This window comes from Thalassophryne amazonica, chromosome 11 (genome assembly GCF_902500255.1).
Source record: "Thalassophryne amazonica chromosome 11, fThaAma1.1, whole genome shotgun sequence".
Lineage (NCBI taxonomy): Eukaryota > Metazoa > Chordata > Actinopteri > Batrachoidiformes > Batrachoididae > Thalassophryne > Thalassophryne amazonica.
In genome coordinates this window covers 97,452,546-97,470,576 of record NC_047113.1, presented here as the reverse complement: position 1 = coordinate 97,470,576, position 18,031 = coordinate 97,452,546, and the positions used below count along the sequence as shown (strand labels likewise).

Here is an 18,031-nt window from a genome sequence, read left to right as displayed (position 1 = left end):
CTTCTGCAAGCTCTCTGCTGTTTGCTGCTGAACATGAGGAGGGGGAGGTTTCTGAACTCATGCGAGCTGTTTGAGAGAGGTCTGTTCCATAGTGGAGGAGCAGTGCTCTTAGCCACGGGTCACAGCAAATTTCCGCCTGGCTCTCGAGTTCAAATTGTCTGTGCCTCAGAGTACGTATTTTCCAAAAAATGAACTGAATTGAAATGTGTGCTGACAAGTCAGCTGCTTCAGTGTCCTGAGGCTGTGAAATACTATGAAACTGCAGCTCAGAGCGTAGCTGAGGGGCACAGCCGAACAGAGTTTCTATTCACTGAATGGGGAAAAAAACTCCATCAAAATACTTCAGTATTAATCCAGAGTTCCTCGTGTGAGCATCACTGATGATAAATTTAGATATTTACAGTTTATTTTACAGTTGAAAGGCTTCGTGTCTCCAAAAAGTTCCAAGTTTGCTCTTAGCAGGAGAACGAGAGGGAGAGAGAGACAGAGAGAAAGGAGAGGGGGAGAGAGAGAGAGAGACAGAGGGAGAGAAAGGACTTAATGTCAAATTTTTACTGTGTAACACTTACTTCGACAATGCAAACTTATGTTTTCCATGCCAATAAAACTCCACTGAAATTGAAAATTGAGGAGAGAGAGAGACAGACAGACAGACAGAGAGAGCGCTGTCTTTTCTCTTTAAGTCTATAAAAATAAGTCTGTAAAAGTCTATTAAGAAAAAGTACGTAATTCTTTCACCAAAACATCAAATCTTGGCTTGCATCTTAGCTGTGCCTGCTGGTAAATTGTAGCTGAACTTTCAGGTCTCCTTTTTAAGAAAATCCTCCTGTAAACACTTAATCATGAAGCTGTATAACTGGGAATACAAAATATCCTCAGAAAAACATCAATAATGCTAATAATAATAATATTAATGCAAACAGAGCTCTGGTATTGGAATAGTATTGGTATCGGCAAATATCCAAATTCAGGTATCGGGATCGGATCGGAAGTGAAAAAATGTGTATCGTGCATCCCTAATTAATTATAAGTGTTGTTATCAATAAAATGCAGCCGTTCTGCTTTGTGAAAGCCTGATTCCATCAGATCTCAGAAGCTAAGCAGTACTGGACCTGGTTAGTACTTGGATGGGAGACCTCTTTGGAACACCAGTGACTGTGTGTGTGGGGAAGATATAGGACAGTGGTTAGTGTCCAAATCTTACATTAAGACTAGAAGCACCATGACCCTAAAGACTCGGACCTTCCTTCTCCTGCACACATGTTGGCACACATGTTGAGGAACGTTTGACTCCATGAGCTCTTTGCAGATGAATGGCAATATTCACTGAAGAGACGGCAGAGGCTCCACGCCGACTATTCACAGCACTCATCGTGCCTGTGTTGTCCAGCAACTTATGTGAATCCCACAAATTTACAGGATGTCCCAGAGAACAGTCTGTTCATCGGAGTCGAGTGCTTGCAGTCACTGAGTGCTCGCAAATCTGGTTTCAGTGCCTCATCTTAAGCATAGTTTCCATCATCTGTCTCATTACTGTGAAACCTACAGGCTGTGCTGCTGTGCTGACATTTTTACTGGACAACTGTAGCACAGAAATTGAACTACCAACCTAAAACACAGAGATTAAGCTGTTTTGGACGAGCATCCCATGGGAGTTAAGACATGCTTCAAGTATTTCCTACTTCATGAGCGCCGAGGCCTGGAAAGATTCACTCTGTCTACCTTTGTGCTGTGAACGCCGCACAAAAACAGATACACAAACAGCATTTTAGTGCCATAAAAGTCCTGTCTGGTTTGGCCCCATTTACACCTGACACTAAAACTTATCTGTTCATCAACAACATGCAGTGGATGTGTCAGTGCAGCTTTTGAGGAAAAGCCACACTCCAAAGCCCAGTTTTCAGAGGCTGCATTCACGTGTAAGCTTTTTAGTCTGGATTAATCTTTTTAGTCACATAGCACTACTATTATTCTGAACACTACTGTATATACATGTGTGTGTGTGTGTTTGTATATGTATATATATATATTAGCTGGGGTACCCGGCGTTGCCCAGGTTAACCTGTTTAAGATATAATCTACAAAATATTCCAAAGTTTATATTTTGTCATAATTGTAGTTATCTTATAAGTATATATGTAGTCCGAATAGGCAAAGGTTTGAACTAAAAACCCAAAATAGGTGGAATCCCCAAACCAAGAGAGAAAACTGAATTTTGCTGCATGCAAGAAACAACAATGAAGTTCTTCAGACTTTATATTGCAGATCAAGTATGCTCATTTGATGTTATGAATTGATGTTATGACCTTTATAATTGTTGATACATTGCAAATCTAGTTTATAAGAATGCTACAAAAATAAAATGGCTTTTAAGCAAATGTTAATTTTGGATTTGAGATGTTGAATATATATTTAAATGTAGCTTTTACTGACCAATAGTTCTGAAGAGCCTCTTGGTAGACAATGTTCCTTGTCCTTCTGTCAGGAAAGTGGATATACAGCTGATTGGGGTTACCAACTCTGGAGCATCTGACTAACTAACTGTGGAAGATCGCAGGTTCTGCCATATTCAGGCCAGCCACATTATCAGCAAAAGTAGTGGTTTCTTTTTGCACACTTTGAGGCATTCCGTCTTTAAATGGTGTAAATGTTGCCTTGCATATTTCTTAAAGTTATGCATTCATTGGTATATTTAGAGAACAAACAATCTTTTCAGTTGTAAAAAAAAAAGAGGTTTGACCACTAAAAACAGTTTGAGCCATGAAACATCAACATACCAAAACTGTTAGATCAACCTCAAAGCTAGTGCACTATTATAATAGGACAGCAGGTTGTGAAGAGTTGATAAATAACAAAATTTAATTTATGATATTTACATCATAATGAGCAGCCTATATACAATGCGCCATTGGAGAACACAGGCTCTATGCCCGCTTACTGGCTGATTGAAAGGGTGCCGCCCCATCAGCAGTTAGAACTACATCACTTTTTCAAATGATCTGCAGAGTGCCATTGTGATACAGAAAACATGCGTTTGCCTGATACATTATGATCAACGCTAGGCAAGTGATACACATCATGTACACTCTACACCTTTATTTTTAGAAAATGTACAAATGTTTAGAAATACATGTACAAATTGCAAGAAAAGACAAAGCTTGATATTTTATCCAGTAAACTTTTAAAGTTTAATTTACAGCCTTCCATTAAACTTTTAAAGTTTAATTTACAGCCTGCGGTTGAAAGCTCTCTGCTAAGAGTGAAAACCTTCATTCTAAGAAGGAATAGGCTGTATTCTGATAAGTATTATATCATAGTGATTGTGTATAAGTTTTATCAAAATTCATGTGGATTGACCCCCTCTCAGCCACCAATGCCTGGCATGGGGAGAACCCATCTACATCTCTGAGCTGGCACCTTATCTGCAGGTCTAAATCCTTGTTCCTGGGGACAGCATTATGAAGAGTTTACCCTGTATTTATTTTGAAGTTGATAAACATAACGCAGTATTGGCCATTAGGTACAGAAAAATCTCAATTTGAGGGTGCATATTGCCATAATGATTAAACCAGATTTAAGGACCATTTTTAAGTAAGATGGCATATCTACTCATTCACACATGGTGTCAAATATCATGGGTGTAATATTGGTAGAGGGGAGTATGGGGATAACAAAGCACATGGAAGAAAGTTACTTTGTATTGAATTGTGTATTTATATTCTTACAATCAAAATGTTCAGTATATGATTAGTCAGTAAATGACAGAATACTCACATTTGTTTTTGCTATAAACAGGTCTGAAAACACTAAAGTTTGTAGAGTTGTTCAAATCTTTTGAAGGAGAGTCAAATAGGTTTGTAGCACCCACGTGCAGCATGTGCAGAGAAAGGATGCATTTATATCAAGGGGGATATTTGAATCTGCTTGGTTATACAACCAAGCTGGCATGCACACCCACGCTATGTGTGCTAGCCAGCAGCAGATAGCCCAGGAGTCTGGGCTCTGTTTATAGCAGTAGGCAGGCTACTGAGCTCCTGCATATATGCATAGGGCCAGCGGCCAGCTATTAAAGCTGAGAGATTTGTGCTGGAGTACAACTGCCACTGAGGTACATATGGTTCAACCGTATGTATCAGATTATTGTTAATATTGTTGTGTTAATATTAATTTTTTTGTTTGAAAATAGTACCAGGTTGTAGCCCATGTCATGGTGGTTCAGAATATGTAACTTTGGAGTTCAACTGTATGTATCAGATTATTGTTAATGTTGTTGTCTTAATATTAATTTTTTTGTTTGAAAATAGTACTAGGTTGTAACACATATCATGGTGGTTCAGAATATGTAACTTTGGGGAGTTCACCTTTTGTAGTTTTAGAGCCTATTCCGGACAGACAGAAAGACAAAACTGTATGTATCAGATTATTGTTAATATTGTTGTCTTAATATTAATATTTTTGTTTGAAAATAGTACCAGGTTTTAGCCCATGTCGTGGTGGTTCAGAATATGTAACTTTGGGGAGTTCACCTTTTGTAGTTTTAGAGCTTATTCCGGACAGACAGAAAGACAAAAGTAGCCATTTATGTATATAGATTATCTTAATATTATTATTTTTTTTTGAAAATAGTACCAGGTTGTAGCCCATGTCATGGTGGTTCAGAATATGTAACTTTGGGGAGTTCACCTTTTGTAGTTTTAGAGCCTATTCTGGACAGACAGTAAGACAAAAGTAGCTATTTTTATATATACGAGGGCTGTCAATAAAGTAACGGTCCTTTTTATTTTTTTCAAAAACTATATGGATTTCATTCATATGTTTTTACGTCAGACATGCTTGAACCCTCGTGCGCATGCGTGAGTTTTTCCACGCCTGTCGGTGACATCATTCGCCTGTGAGCACTCCTTGTGGGAGGAGTCGTCCAGCCCCTCCTTGGAATTCCTTTGTCTGAGAAGTTGCTGAGAGACTGGCGCGTTGTTTGATCAAAATTTTTTCTAAACCTGTGAGACACATCGAAGTGGACACGGTTCGAACAATTAAGCTGGTTTTCAGTGAAAATTTTAATGGCTGATGAGAGATTTTGAGGTGATTCTGTCGCTTTAAGGACTTCCCACGGTGCGAGACGTCGCTCAGCGCTCTCAGCCGCCGCCGTCAGCCTGTTTCAAGCTTAAAACCTCCACATTTCAGGCTCTATTGATCCAGGACGTCGTGAGAGAACAGAGAAGTTTCAGAAGAAGTCGGTTTCAGCATTTTATCCGGATATTCCACTGTTAAAGGAGATTTTTTTAATGAAAGACGTGCGGACGGGTCCGCGCGTCGGCACGCGACGCCCCGCCACAGGAAAAACACCTCTGTTGAAAGCCTTAAGGACAAGTTGGAACATGTCCTGCTGTTAAACAATTTCTCATATACTCACTCCACTGAAAGCCATCAAAAACCGCCTGGATTTTACAAATGGTTATCAACACGGAGGTGTTTTTCCTGTGCCGCCGCACCGCGTCGGCTGCGTCCCGACGCGCGGATCCGTCCGCACGTCTTTCATTAAAAAAATCTCCTTTAACAGTGGAATATCCGGATAAAATGCTGAAACCGACTTCTTCTGAAACTTCTCTGTTCTCTCACGACGTCCTGGATCAATAGAGCCTGAAATGTGGAGGTTTTCAGCTTGAACAGTCTGACGACGGCGGCTGAGAGCGCTGAGCGACGTCTCGCACCGTGGGAAGTCCTTAAAGTGACAGAATCACCTCAAAATCTCTCATCAGCCGTTAAAATTTTCACTGAAAACCAGCTTAATTTTTCGAACCGTGTCCACTTCGATGTGTCTCACAGGTTTAGAAAAAATTTTGATCAAACAACGCGCCAGTCTCTCAGCAACTTCTCAGACAAAGGAATTCCGACGAGGGGCTGGACGACTCCTCCCACAAGGAGTGCTCACAGGCGAATGACGTCACCGACAGGCGTGGAAAAACTCACGCATGCGCACGAGGGTTCAAGCATGTCTGACGTAAAAACATATGAATGAAATCCATATAGTTTTTGAAAAAAATAAAAAGGACCGTTGCTTTATTGACAGACCTCGTATATATATGTATACATATATATGTATGTATGTGTATATATATATATGTATGTATGTGTATATATATATATGTATGTATGTGTATATATATATATGTATGTATGTGTATATATATATATGTATGTATGTGTATATATATATGTATGTATGTATATATATATATATATATATATATATACTCAACAAAAATATAAACGCAACACTTTTGGTTTTGCTCCCATTTTGTATGAGATGAACTCAAAGATCTAAAACTTTTTCCACATACACAATATCACCATTTCCCTCAAATATTGTTCACAAACCAGTCTAAATCTGTGTTAGTGAGCACTTCTCTTTTGCTGAGATAATCCATCTCACCTCACAGGTGTGCCATATCAAGATGCTGATTAGACACCATGATTAGTGCACAGGTGTGCCTTAGACTGCCCACAATAAAAGGCCACTCTGAAAGGTGCAGTTTTGTTTTATTGGGGGGGGGATACCAGCAGTATCTGGTGTGACCACCATTTGCCTCATGCAGTGCAACACATCTCCTTCGCATCATCCGTGAAGAGAACACCTCTCCAGCGTGCCAAACGCCAGCGAATGTGAGCATTTGCCCACTCAAGTCGGTTACGACGATGAACTGGAGTCAGGCCGAGACCCCGATGAGGATGACGAGCATGCAGATGAGCTTCCCTGAGACGGTTTCTGACAGTTTGTGCAGAAATTCTTTGGTTATGCAAACCGATTGTTCCAGCAGCTGTCCGAGTGGCTGGTCTCAGACGATCTTGGAGGTGAACATGCTGGATGTGGAGGTCCTGGGCTGGTGTGGTTACACGTGGTCTGCGGTTGTGAGGCTGGTTGGATGTACTGCCAAATTCTCTGAAACGCCTTTGGAGACGGCTTATGGTAGAGACATGAACATTCAATACACGAGCAACAGCTCTGGTTGACATTCCTGCTGTCAGCATGCCAATTGCACGCTCCCTCAAATCTTGCAACATCTGTGGCATTGTGCTGTGTGATAAAACTGCACCTTTCAGAGTGGCCTTTTATTATGGAGAGTCTAAGGCACACCTGTGCACTAATCATGGTGTCTTGTCCAATCAACTGAATTTACCCCAGGTGGACTCCAGTTAAGCTGTAGAAACATCTCAAGGATGATCAGTGGAAACAGGAGGCACCTGAGCCCAATGTTGAGCATCATAGCAAAGGCTGGGAATACTTACGTTCATGTGATTTCTTTGTTTTTTTTTTGTTTGTTTTTTTTTTTAGTTATTTTTATTTTTAATACATATGTACAAATCTGAAAAAAAAACAACTTTTTTTCACATTGTCATTATGGGGTATTGTGGGTAGAATTTTGAATTACAAAATGAATTTCATCCATTTTGGAATTAAGCTGTAACATAAAATGTGAACAAAAGTGAAGCGCTGTGAATACTTTCTGGATGCACCGTAAAACTAGTCCTGTCTGAATATGTGTTTAGCCTGAACAGTAATCCAAAATACAGTATCCCTCCGGGAGAGGTGATACTCGGCATTAAAGTGGGCTAGCCTTGTTTTATACACCGGATTTGTTCTGTGGTACTCGCATATCCACTGACGTATTATTTATGCTTGGCTGTTTCATACAACACTGCTTTTATCACATGTTTTTTGTCTCTTCATATACATTTGAAGGGTTACTTTATTTGAGTGTTTTCTTTAAAAAAAAAGGGTTTATTTAATTTTTGCTGTTTGTCTCATTAGCATTCCTAAAGGATCAGAGCAGTCGGTGTTTACGGCGTGCGGCCCTTGAGCAGGTCTGCGAAACGCTGCCATCCCTCGGCATCAACACTTATACCAACATTCAGTTCTTTGCTGTGAGTCACATCGAACATCACACATGACATTCAGTATTTTAATCAGTTTAACACCAAAGGATTTTCACCTTTTGTCCTGGATTTCTTTTAAAGCTGTAATTATGCTTAAAACAGAAAAGAGCTCCATGGAAGCACAATTATCTCAATGATGTGTAAAATCAGTCTCTTATGCTCCACAGGGGAAGAATAAAGATGCTGCAGTAAGTATATTCACTTTTTATTTACTTATTTATATCCAGCTGCTGATTGAATAAAAACAGTAATCATGTATGTCATTGGTACACACAGTGTCTGCCCATCGTGATGATAATCTGGAATTAAATTGTAAAACTTAATATTATACCACATAGAGTAATGCAGTACAAAATAATTATTTCTGTTTTTCAAGACAGACTCCCTGATTGTGTTTTGTGTGTCACTGCTCAGCTGGACAGTTCTGAAACTCATTTATATGAAGCATTTTAGGGATTTGTGGGCGCAAAGGAAAACAAATCTTGAAGTGTGTTGTTAATGAAGGAGCTTCATGAAAGTATTAAAACCTCACAAGATAACACAAACCCAGCCTGGAAGGTCCACCTGTTTGTTTTTGCCTGATGAACACAGGCTGAAAACTTGAGTAATGTCTCCTTTGCACTTGTGAAAAAGTGAAGTTAGCACAGAACTTGGTCAAGGTTAACCACAATGATAGAAGGAAACAGGAACTCTCACAGCTTTAAGTTTGTTTTTTGAAGAATTCCTGCCATTTGCTTATTACAGTCTCAGATTATTTTATTTTAAAGTGGTCATAGAGTCATGAGATCATGCAGCTTCTCCGCCTTGTGTAGGCCGGATCCTGCCAGGTCTCCGAAACTAAGCAGAGTAAGTCTTTAATAGTACTTGGATGGGAGAACTCATAAGAAGACAGGGGTTGTGTGTGTGTTTCACCAGGTAAACTTGGAATTGCGTCAGAAAGGGCATCTGCTGTAAAGTTGTAGTAGATGTGTTGTGGTGACCCTGAGCAAACGGTGGCAGCTGAATGACAAACAACATAAAGTCATGAGGTCACTGGACAGAGATGTTTGGTGATGCTGAAACCCTTATAGGAGAATGATGGTCCTGGTGCTTCGACTCGGACGCTCATCTTTGTGACCTAAAGTGATGTGACTGGATGTCTTTGGTACCAGGTCTCACTGGAGGATCACTGTGTGTCAAAAGAAGTTGGTGGGACTAAGATGTGTTGCATCACTTGCATGATGAGGGGAATGTCAGCTATGATGTTTTTTGGCCATGTGGTATGTTTCTCTGGTTGTGATCCAGCTTACAGCTGTGTCAGTGTTGATGACCCCAGCAACAGGGATAAACCTAAAGCGGACACACGTGTTTCGCCTGAATGCAGCAGATAGATGATTATGTTTGAGAGATGGGGATGGACCAGATGTTTACCTGGGTGGTTGCCATCCAGAACCCAAGATCATTCCATAGCGTGGTGGATGTGGCACTCTACAGCAGCAGCAGCGCATGATCCCAGACACGCCCTCTCATCTCTGAAACAAACAGTGTAGATGTGTCACACAGAGCACAGACCAGCTCTCTGGGTGTGTCACTGAACACGCTACAGGAGACCAAAATGACTTCTTTCAGGCTTAAACTTTGGTTGTAGCAGAATTATGTCTACATTCACAGACAGAACTGACTTCCAGCTGACTGAGTAAAACTAGCTGAAGGTCGTTTTAACTTACTGCTTCCCAGGGGAGAGGGACATGGAGTCCCTGCAGAGGAGAATGAACAACTTGTGGAAAAACATGCACTAAAATGAAAGAATCTGGCTCGTGTTGAAACAATTAAACCTATACCGCCTTTCAAATCTCACAAAAGTGACAAAATGTAGTTTCTGCTGAAGGTCCAGCATTGTAATGTTGGTTTGTTTTTGAAACATGTTGCAAAATTACAGCTCATTTTCTTTGAAGGGAACACATTTATCTGGGGGAATTCCAAACATATGCTTTATTTTATTTTTCAGGCATGTGAGAACTGCACGTTTTTGCATATTGACGCATTTTTAAATTACTTGAGTGTAAATCAGTGTTTTGAAGGTGCAGGTTAGATGTCACAATTTTTCCTGCTCTTTCATACAGTACTACCATAAATGGGCTCAAATTTCCGTAAAGCAGTTAAATTAAAACAACAAAAAACACTTGCTTTGTAATGGCGACAAACTGCAGCTCAACAGAATGAGTCAAAATCTGCAGAAAGACATAGTAGAAAGGGGATAAAACTGGTGATTTTGATGCCAGAAACACTTACAGAGAATCAGGTATTGTGGGATTGGATGTTATGTGAGTTGCTCTCTGCTTCTTTGTTCAATAAGTTAGTGTTTAAGGGCCTGGTCAAACAGCACACGGCTATAGCTGAACGAAAGGGGGAAAAAAAAAAGGTCAGAGTCACAAATTGTCAAGAAAAGATGGATGAATGATCCTGCACTTTTCCCCTCACCAAAAAGCCTGCGAATCGAGCGCATAAAGGATCAAAACTAAACTGAAACGAACAAAAGAAAAACAAAGCAAACGTTAACCTTGACGCTTTAATCAAAAGGAAACACTCACGGTGATGTGACTGACAGCAAGTATGAGACCGAATGCAGCCAGTCCTGTGCTTATGTCCGCTCACCTTCAGGTGCAGGATTTGATTGTCTTGACCAGCCACAATTGGCTTTAATGTGAGTAAACAGTTACAGTAGTTGATAAAACATTCTTGCCGCTATTGCTTCTGTATAACAACGTTGCTTTTCATCTTACACATTTTTTCAATTCGTCGGCTAATCGGATCATATGTAAATTCGGGCTTATCGCACCAGCGTGCCGCTGTCATTTGTCTTTGAATGTTGCTATTGTTTATTATGTCATTTAATTAATGACTTATTTTGCTATGTGTTATTGTTGGCAATATTGTTTTAATACATTCATGGCAATAAAGCAAATTTAAATGGAGAGAGAAAGAGAGTGACAGAGAGACTGACCTTCTTAAAGGCTGTATCGTATTTCTTTTCCATCATTGTGGTGAAGTGAGAGCGGACTGGTTGGTAGTTATCTTGGTATTCTGGGTTGAACTGCTTGATCATCTCTTTGAAACCTTGATCGCCAACCATGGACAGGGGTCTCCTGTCAATCACCAACATGTTGAAGATTGCTACAGTCAGGATATTTGCTTGCTGAGGTGTGCATGTGGGCTTGGTAACAAAGTCATCCATTGAAGACAAACTTATTTTTTAGCACTGTAACATAGCGTAATAAAACATTAGCATTATCACATTTCCTATTCAAACATGACATCGCTATTATAACATTACAGCAAAGACATGACATATATGTGCGAATGCTAGTAAAATCTTCATACACTCAACAAAAATATAAACGCAACACTTTTGGTTTTGCTCCCATTTTGTATGAGATGAACTCAAAGATCTAAAACTTTTTCCACATACACAATATCACCATTTCCCTCAAATATTGTTCACAAACCAGTCTAAATCTGTGATAGTGAGCACTTCTCATTTGCTGAGATAATCCATCCCACCTCACAGCTGTGCCATATCAAGATGCTGATTAGACACCATGATTAGTGCACAGGTGTGCCTTAGACTGCCCACAATAAAAGGCCACTCTGAAAGGTGCAGTTTTATCACACAGCACAATGCCACAGATGTCGCAAGATTTGAGGGAGCGTGCAATTGGCATGCTGACAGCAGGAATGTCAACCAGAGCTGTTGCTCGCGTATTGAATGTTCATTTCTCTACCATAGGCCGTCTCCAAAGGCGTTTCAGAGAATTTGGCAGTACATCCAACCAGCCTCACAACCGCAGACCATGTGTAACCACACCAGCCCAGGACCTCCACATCCAGCATGTTCACCTCCAAGATCGTCTGAGACCAGCCACTCGGACAGCTGCTGGAACAATCGGTTTGCATAACCAAAGAATTTCTGCACAAACTGTCAGAAACCGTCTCAGGGAAGCTCATCTGCATGCTCGTCGTCCTCATCGGGGTCTCGACCTGACTCCAGTTCGTCGTCGTAACCGACTTGAGTGGGTAAATGCTCACATTCGCTGGTGTTTGGCACGTTGGAGAGGTGTTCTCTTCACGGATGATGCGAAGGAGATGTGTTGCACTGCATGAGGCAAATGGTGGTCACACCAGATACTGACTGGTATCCCCCCCAATAAAACAAAACTGCACCTTTCAGAGTGGCCTTTTATTGTGGACAGTCTAAGGCACACCTGTGCACTAATCATGGTGTCTAATCAGCATCTTGATATGGCACACCTGTGAGGTGGGATGGATTATCTCAGCAAAGGAGAAGTGCTCACTATCACAGATTTAGACTGGTTTGTGAACAATATTTGAGGGAAATGGTGATATTGTGTATGTGGAAAAAGTTTTAGATCTTTGAGTTCATCTCATACAAAATGGGAGCAAAACCAAAAGTGTTGCGTTTATATTTTTGTTGAGTATAGTTAATGTTAACATTTGCAGCTGTCAATATAAGTAAGTAGCTCACTATCGATGTTAATGTTAGCAGCTAACTAGCCAATTAGCTTACCGAGATGATTGTCCCTCTTCATCAACATCTGAGTCAGCCACATTGTGCTTCCTTCTCAGATGCTTCTGAGAAGGAAGATGCTTCTCAGATGCTGAAGTTCCGCTGGTGAAACCAGAGCTGCAGAGCTTCTTAACAGGCCCCTGATTGTCTCCCTGTGTTCAGTATTTGTCAATAAATGCATGTGTGAAGTTGTAAATGTTACACACTGTCAGCCACGGCTCACCTCACTTTTTTAATCTTCAGTGTGTGTGTGTGTGTGTGTGTGTGTGTGTGTGTGTGTGCGCACTGCTCTGAGCTCACAGCATTTACGGCCTCACACACATGCTCCCATTAACAAGTTTCATGTTTATTCCATTTGACAGGGTACCAAAAAATGGTCCCTGAATGTCTCCACATCATTTCCAGTCATCTGTTGCTCACACTCGGTATAATTTCTTTTCTGTCTTCATGTTGACTGATCTGACAGAGGGGAGATTCCCAGCTCCCAGGGCCTATTTACATACATTTGCATATTTAAATAGGGGAGTTGAAAGGGAGATGCTTGATACTTCTGCATATGCGCTCAATTCCACGTTCAGTGGGATGTACAAATGGAATGTGCTTGGATCCATGCGTACGCACACTTTGATACATCTGGATATTTTTTGTGCTTACGCCAGTTTCTGGGATTTAGCGTATGCCATGTTTCAGTAGGAAATCCACACAAGTCTTTGTACATGTTGACTTAATAGGGTTTTAAAAATAAATAATTTTCACTATTTGTCATGCTTAGTCATAGATACCAGTGGACGTTGACCTTATTTGACCTTTACTTTGGAGACCAAACATTCAACACAGTCAAAACTATTCCATGTATTAATCCTTTTATTTCAACCAATAACTTGCATCATTTTTACTGAAATTGGAGCAACTTTAACTTTTGACTCCTGTACAAACCGAAACTGACCTTTGTCACCATTTTTGCTGTTTTATCCCTGACTGAATTCACAGTATTTCATTGAGCAACTTTAAGTCCAGGCTGAGAGCACTTGAGATGATGTTATCAAACTGCAATTGTTTTCATAATGTTTTACCTGTGCATTTGTAATTGTAATCGTAATTTTTTCTGCCTCTTAGCCAGGACTCCCTTGAAAAAGAGGTTTTTAATCTCAGTGGAACATCTCAGTGGAACAGTCATAGATAGTCCAAACTACACCTTTTTGGAATTATGTTCAGACAAATAATGTGATATATTTTCAATGTGATTTGAGCTTTTTTTTTTTTATTTTGACCTCTGTGTAACCCTACATTGACCTGTCTCTCTCTGTGACCCTGGGATGTATATCATAGTTTTTGGGTAGGCCATGGTACACTGAGGCTGGATTGTGTCGTTTAGTACCCTTCGGTGTTACCGATTAGGTCAAAATTGATAACTGGCTCATGGACTATAATTGGGATGCAGAAGACCAATTTTGTTGTATGTATGTTAACATCATGTTGTTGTTGTTGTTGTTCATTCGGCTGCCCCCGTTTTTTTTGGGTTCGCCACAGCGGATACAGCCAGATCCGCATTGGTAATTGGCACAAGTTTTATGCCGGATGCCCTTCCTGACGCAACTCCAGTTTCATCTGGAGAAACACTCATAGCCGCTGGTGTTCCAAAGAGGTCTCCCATCCAAGTACTAACCAGATCCCGCTCTGCTTAGCTTCTGAGATCTGACAGGATCAGGCTGACACAGAGCAGACCAGCTGCGCATGTATGTTAACATCATGTACAGTGATAAATAACAGATCATTGAAATGGTTTGTGGCCGACAGAGAAAATTATGCCAACATCATTTTTCTCTGGATCTTGTATCATTGTCCTCAAAGTTCATCTGACTGTTGTACTCTGTTGTAAAACAGTTACTAACATGAGCATTCCATGTGTTGTGGAGGTTATTCCCATGGAGGTGGTGTCTGTTGTCCTGCAGTCTTTAAACGGCACTCAGACGGAGGTGGAGCTGAGTGTTAATGAAACCTTGAGTCCTGTTCTACTGAGCCCAAACTTATGTGCTAATGTGGTTTTGAAGGTGAGTTAAATCCCTGATTTAGCCAATACATAAAATACTTCAATAATTGATTCATTAAACACTAAAGAAAAGAAAAAAATTATAGTCCCACGTTCTGCTTTTAAACCTACAGTATATATTTTTGTCAGTGTGGAAAATTGTCTTTCATCAGAATGCATTAGTGGAGTAACAGTGTATCATGACATGATGCAGTGAACACTGACAGAAACGTTTTCCATTTGAAGATAGAGTTAATGTATAGAAGCTGATAAATGTTATTACCAATAAAACAAGAACAGAAATTACAATTATTGTTAATTGCATAAAATGAAGTGTAAAATATGTAGTTGTGAAATCATCAGCTGTTTTGTTTCTTCAGGTGGGTTTTGTGGTAAAGTACAACTCAGCTGGTGAGATAGTGAATGCAGTTGTGTCGGTGGTTCTTGGATTTGTCCGTGATGAATTGCTGCCTCTGGAACAGGAATTTCACGTTATGTTTGCCCAGGTAATGGCACTCCAGAAGCAATTTTATAAATAAATGAATATGTTGTTTTTTTACGAGTTAAAGTTACTGTGTTTCAGATGTGGCTATCCTTTTTGACTGTTTTTCTACATGAAATATACAAAAAAAAAAAACCTAGAAATAGATAACACATTTGCAAATCCAGTTCCAGTGAAGCTGGGATGTTGTGTAAAATGTAAATAAAAACAGAATACAATGATTTACAAATCCTCTTCAACCTATATTCAATTGAATACACCACAAAGACAAGATGTTTAATGTTCAAACTGATAAACTTTATTGTTTTTGTGCAAATATTTGCTCCTTTTTAAATGGATGCCTGCAACATTTTTCAAAAAAGCTGGGACAGTGGTATGTTTACCACTGTGTTACATCACCTTTCCTTCTAACAACACTCAATAAACGTTTGGGATCTGAGGACACTAATTGTTGAAGCTTTGTAGGTGGAATTCTTTCCCATTCTTGCTTGATGTACGACTTCAGTTGTTCAACAGTTCGGGGTCTCCGTTGTCGTATTTTGCGCTTCATAATGCGCCACACATTTTCAATGGGAGACAGGTTTGGACTGCAGGCAGGACAGTCTAGTACCTGCACTCTTTTACTACGAACCCACCCTGTTGTAACACGTACAGCATGTGACTTGGCATTGTCTTGCTGAAATAAGCAGGGACGTCCCTGAAAAAGACTTGGATTGACTTGGATGGCAGCAGGTGTTGCTCCAAAACCTGGATGTACCTTTCAGCATTGATGGTGCCATCAGAGATGTGTAAGTTGCCCATGCCATGGGCAATAACACACCCCCATACCATCACAGATGCTGGCTTTTGAACTTTGCGCTAATAACAATCTGGATGGTCTTTTTCCTCTTTTGTCCAGAGGACGCAACGTCCATGATTTCCAAAAACAATTTGAAATGTGGACTCATCAGACCACAGCATGCTTTTCCACTTTGCGTCTGTCTATTTCAAATGAGCTCGGGATCAGAGAAGGTGGCAGCGTTTCTGGATGTTGTTGATGTATGGCTTTTGCTTTGCATGGTAGAGTTTTAACTTGAACTTGTAGATGTAGCAACGAACTGTGTTAACTGACCATGGTTTTCTGAAGTGTTCCTGAGCCCACGCAGTAAGATTCTTTACACAATGATGTCGGTTTTTAATGCAGTGCCGCCTGAGGGATCGAAGGTCACGGGCTTTCAGTGTTGGTTTTCAGCCTTGCCGCTTACGTGTAGAAAGTTCTCCAGATTCTCTGACTCTTCTGATTATATTATGGACTGTAGATGATGGAATCCCTAAATTCTTGCAGTTGCACATTGAGAAACATTGTTCTTAAACTGTTTGACTATTTTTTCATGCAGTTGTTCGCAAAGTGGTGATCCTTGCCTCATCTTTGCTTGTGAATGGTTGAGACTTTTGAGGATGCTCCTTTTATTTTATTATGCTTATTTAGTGTTGTTAGAAGGAAAGTTGGTGTAACACAGTGGTAAACATACCACTGTCCCAGCTTTTTGGAAACATGTTGCAGGCATCTATTTCAAAATGAGAAAATATTTGCGCAAAAACAACAAAGTTTATCAGTTTGAACATTAAATATCTTGTCGTTGTCTAGTATTCAATTGAATATAGGTTGAAGAGGATTTGAAAATCGTGTTCTGTTTTTATTTACATTTCGCACCACGTCTCAACTTCATTGGAATTGGCGTTGTAGCTATACACAAAAAAACAACACAACAGCAGCTTTAAAAACAACAAACAGTTTCACAGGACAAGACCTCCTTAAATCCCCCCCCCCCCCAAAAAAAAAGTGCTTCATAAATTATTAAGATGCTTAATGAGGTAGGGTTTTTTTAGATGTGTAAAAAGACTGTATTATTGATTGCACATGTTGATAGTCTGTTACTGAATGTCTGCGCTTGTGTTTGTGGGAGGAGGACGGGGTGGGTTGCTGAAGGCTACAGCCCTGGGGAAAAAACTGTTCCTTAGCCTATGTCCTTATAGAAGGGCAAACAGGAAATGTCCTGGGTGACTGTTGTCCTTACAGATGGCCCGTGCTTTCCTCTGCAAGTGCTCAGCATACGTGTGTGTGTGTGTGTGTCACACATGAACTGTTCTTTTACCATTGTGAAATGATTGTAAAGCAAGTTTGAATTTATTTTGGATGTTCTGTAATCCATGTAGGGTATAAATACATACAGGCTCAAATACACTCTAATTCATATTTGGTTAAATGTCCCTTAGCAAGCTGTATGTCAACTTGGCACGTGCGGTAGCCATCAACAAGCTTCTGGCATAATTCTGGCTGGATGTTTGACCCCTCTTCTTGGCAGAATTGGCAGCGTTCATTTAAAGTGGTTTGTGTCCTGACACTGACCCGGTGTCGCAGACTGAACGGTCCCCCCCTAAAAATTGGTCCAGATGGACTCTCTGCAGCCAAAGCGATTAAATGGATTAATGGGATTATTAACCATCAGATGACCATCAGGTAAAACCTCTTAAATCATTATAAAGTCAGTTTTATCCAGAAAACGAGGTGATAATTGGTGAGTCGTTACTGACGCACTGAAATGACGTAGGTGCCGCAGCAGCTGCTGTGCCCTCTGATCGGTCCGCCGTCTTTTATTATGAAATAATGCTGAATTTATGTGGAAGTGATTGTTGTATAATATACATGTCAAGCCCTTTGAGGTTCCACCTGTATAACCAAGTGAGAAAATCCATAAAATCAACACAAAATCCTTATAACCTCCAAATGGCACCAAAATCAGTTTTATTACTGTACACACAATTGCATAGCGGTATCGCATAATTGGGTTTTTGTCCACATATTATGAGTTGCCACAATGACATTAAATTCAGGATCATTAGTATTTCCTCCACAGCTGAATTTCAGACAATAGAGATCTAGTATTCATGTGTCTAGCTGAATTTTATAGAACTGAATGTGTCAAATTTAGTTATTTTTTTACAAAAACAAGAACTGTGT

The 18,031-nt window shown here is 40.2% G+C and overlaps 1 protein-coding gene across 1 annotated transcript in view; it reads left to right on the top strand.

Moving 5' to 3' along the window:
• LOC117519619 (tectonic-1-like) overlaps positions 1-18,031 on the top strand; it is a 66,514-nt gene that overhangs the window by 27,175 nt on the left and 21,308 nt on the right. The window contains exons 6-9 of the mRNA XM_034180882.1: positions 7,811-7,923; positions 8,103-8,123; positions 14,416-14,550; positions 14,909-15,034. Coding sequence (XP_034036773.1) covers positions 7,811-7,923; positions 8,103-8,123; positions 14,416-14,550; positions 14,909-15,034 — 395 coding nt within the window. The remainder of the gene's footprint in view (positions 1-7,810; positions 7,924-8,102; positions 8,124-14,415; positions 14,551-14,908; positions 15,035-18,031) is intronic.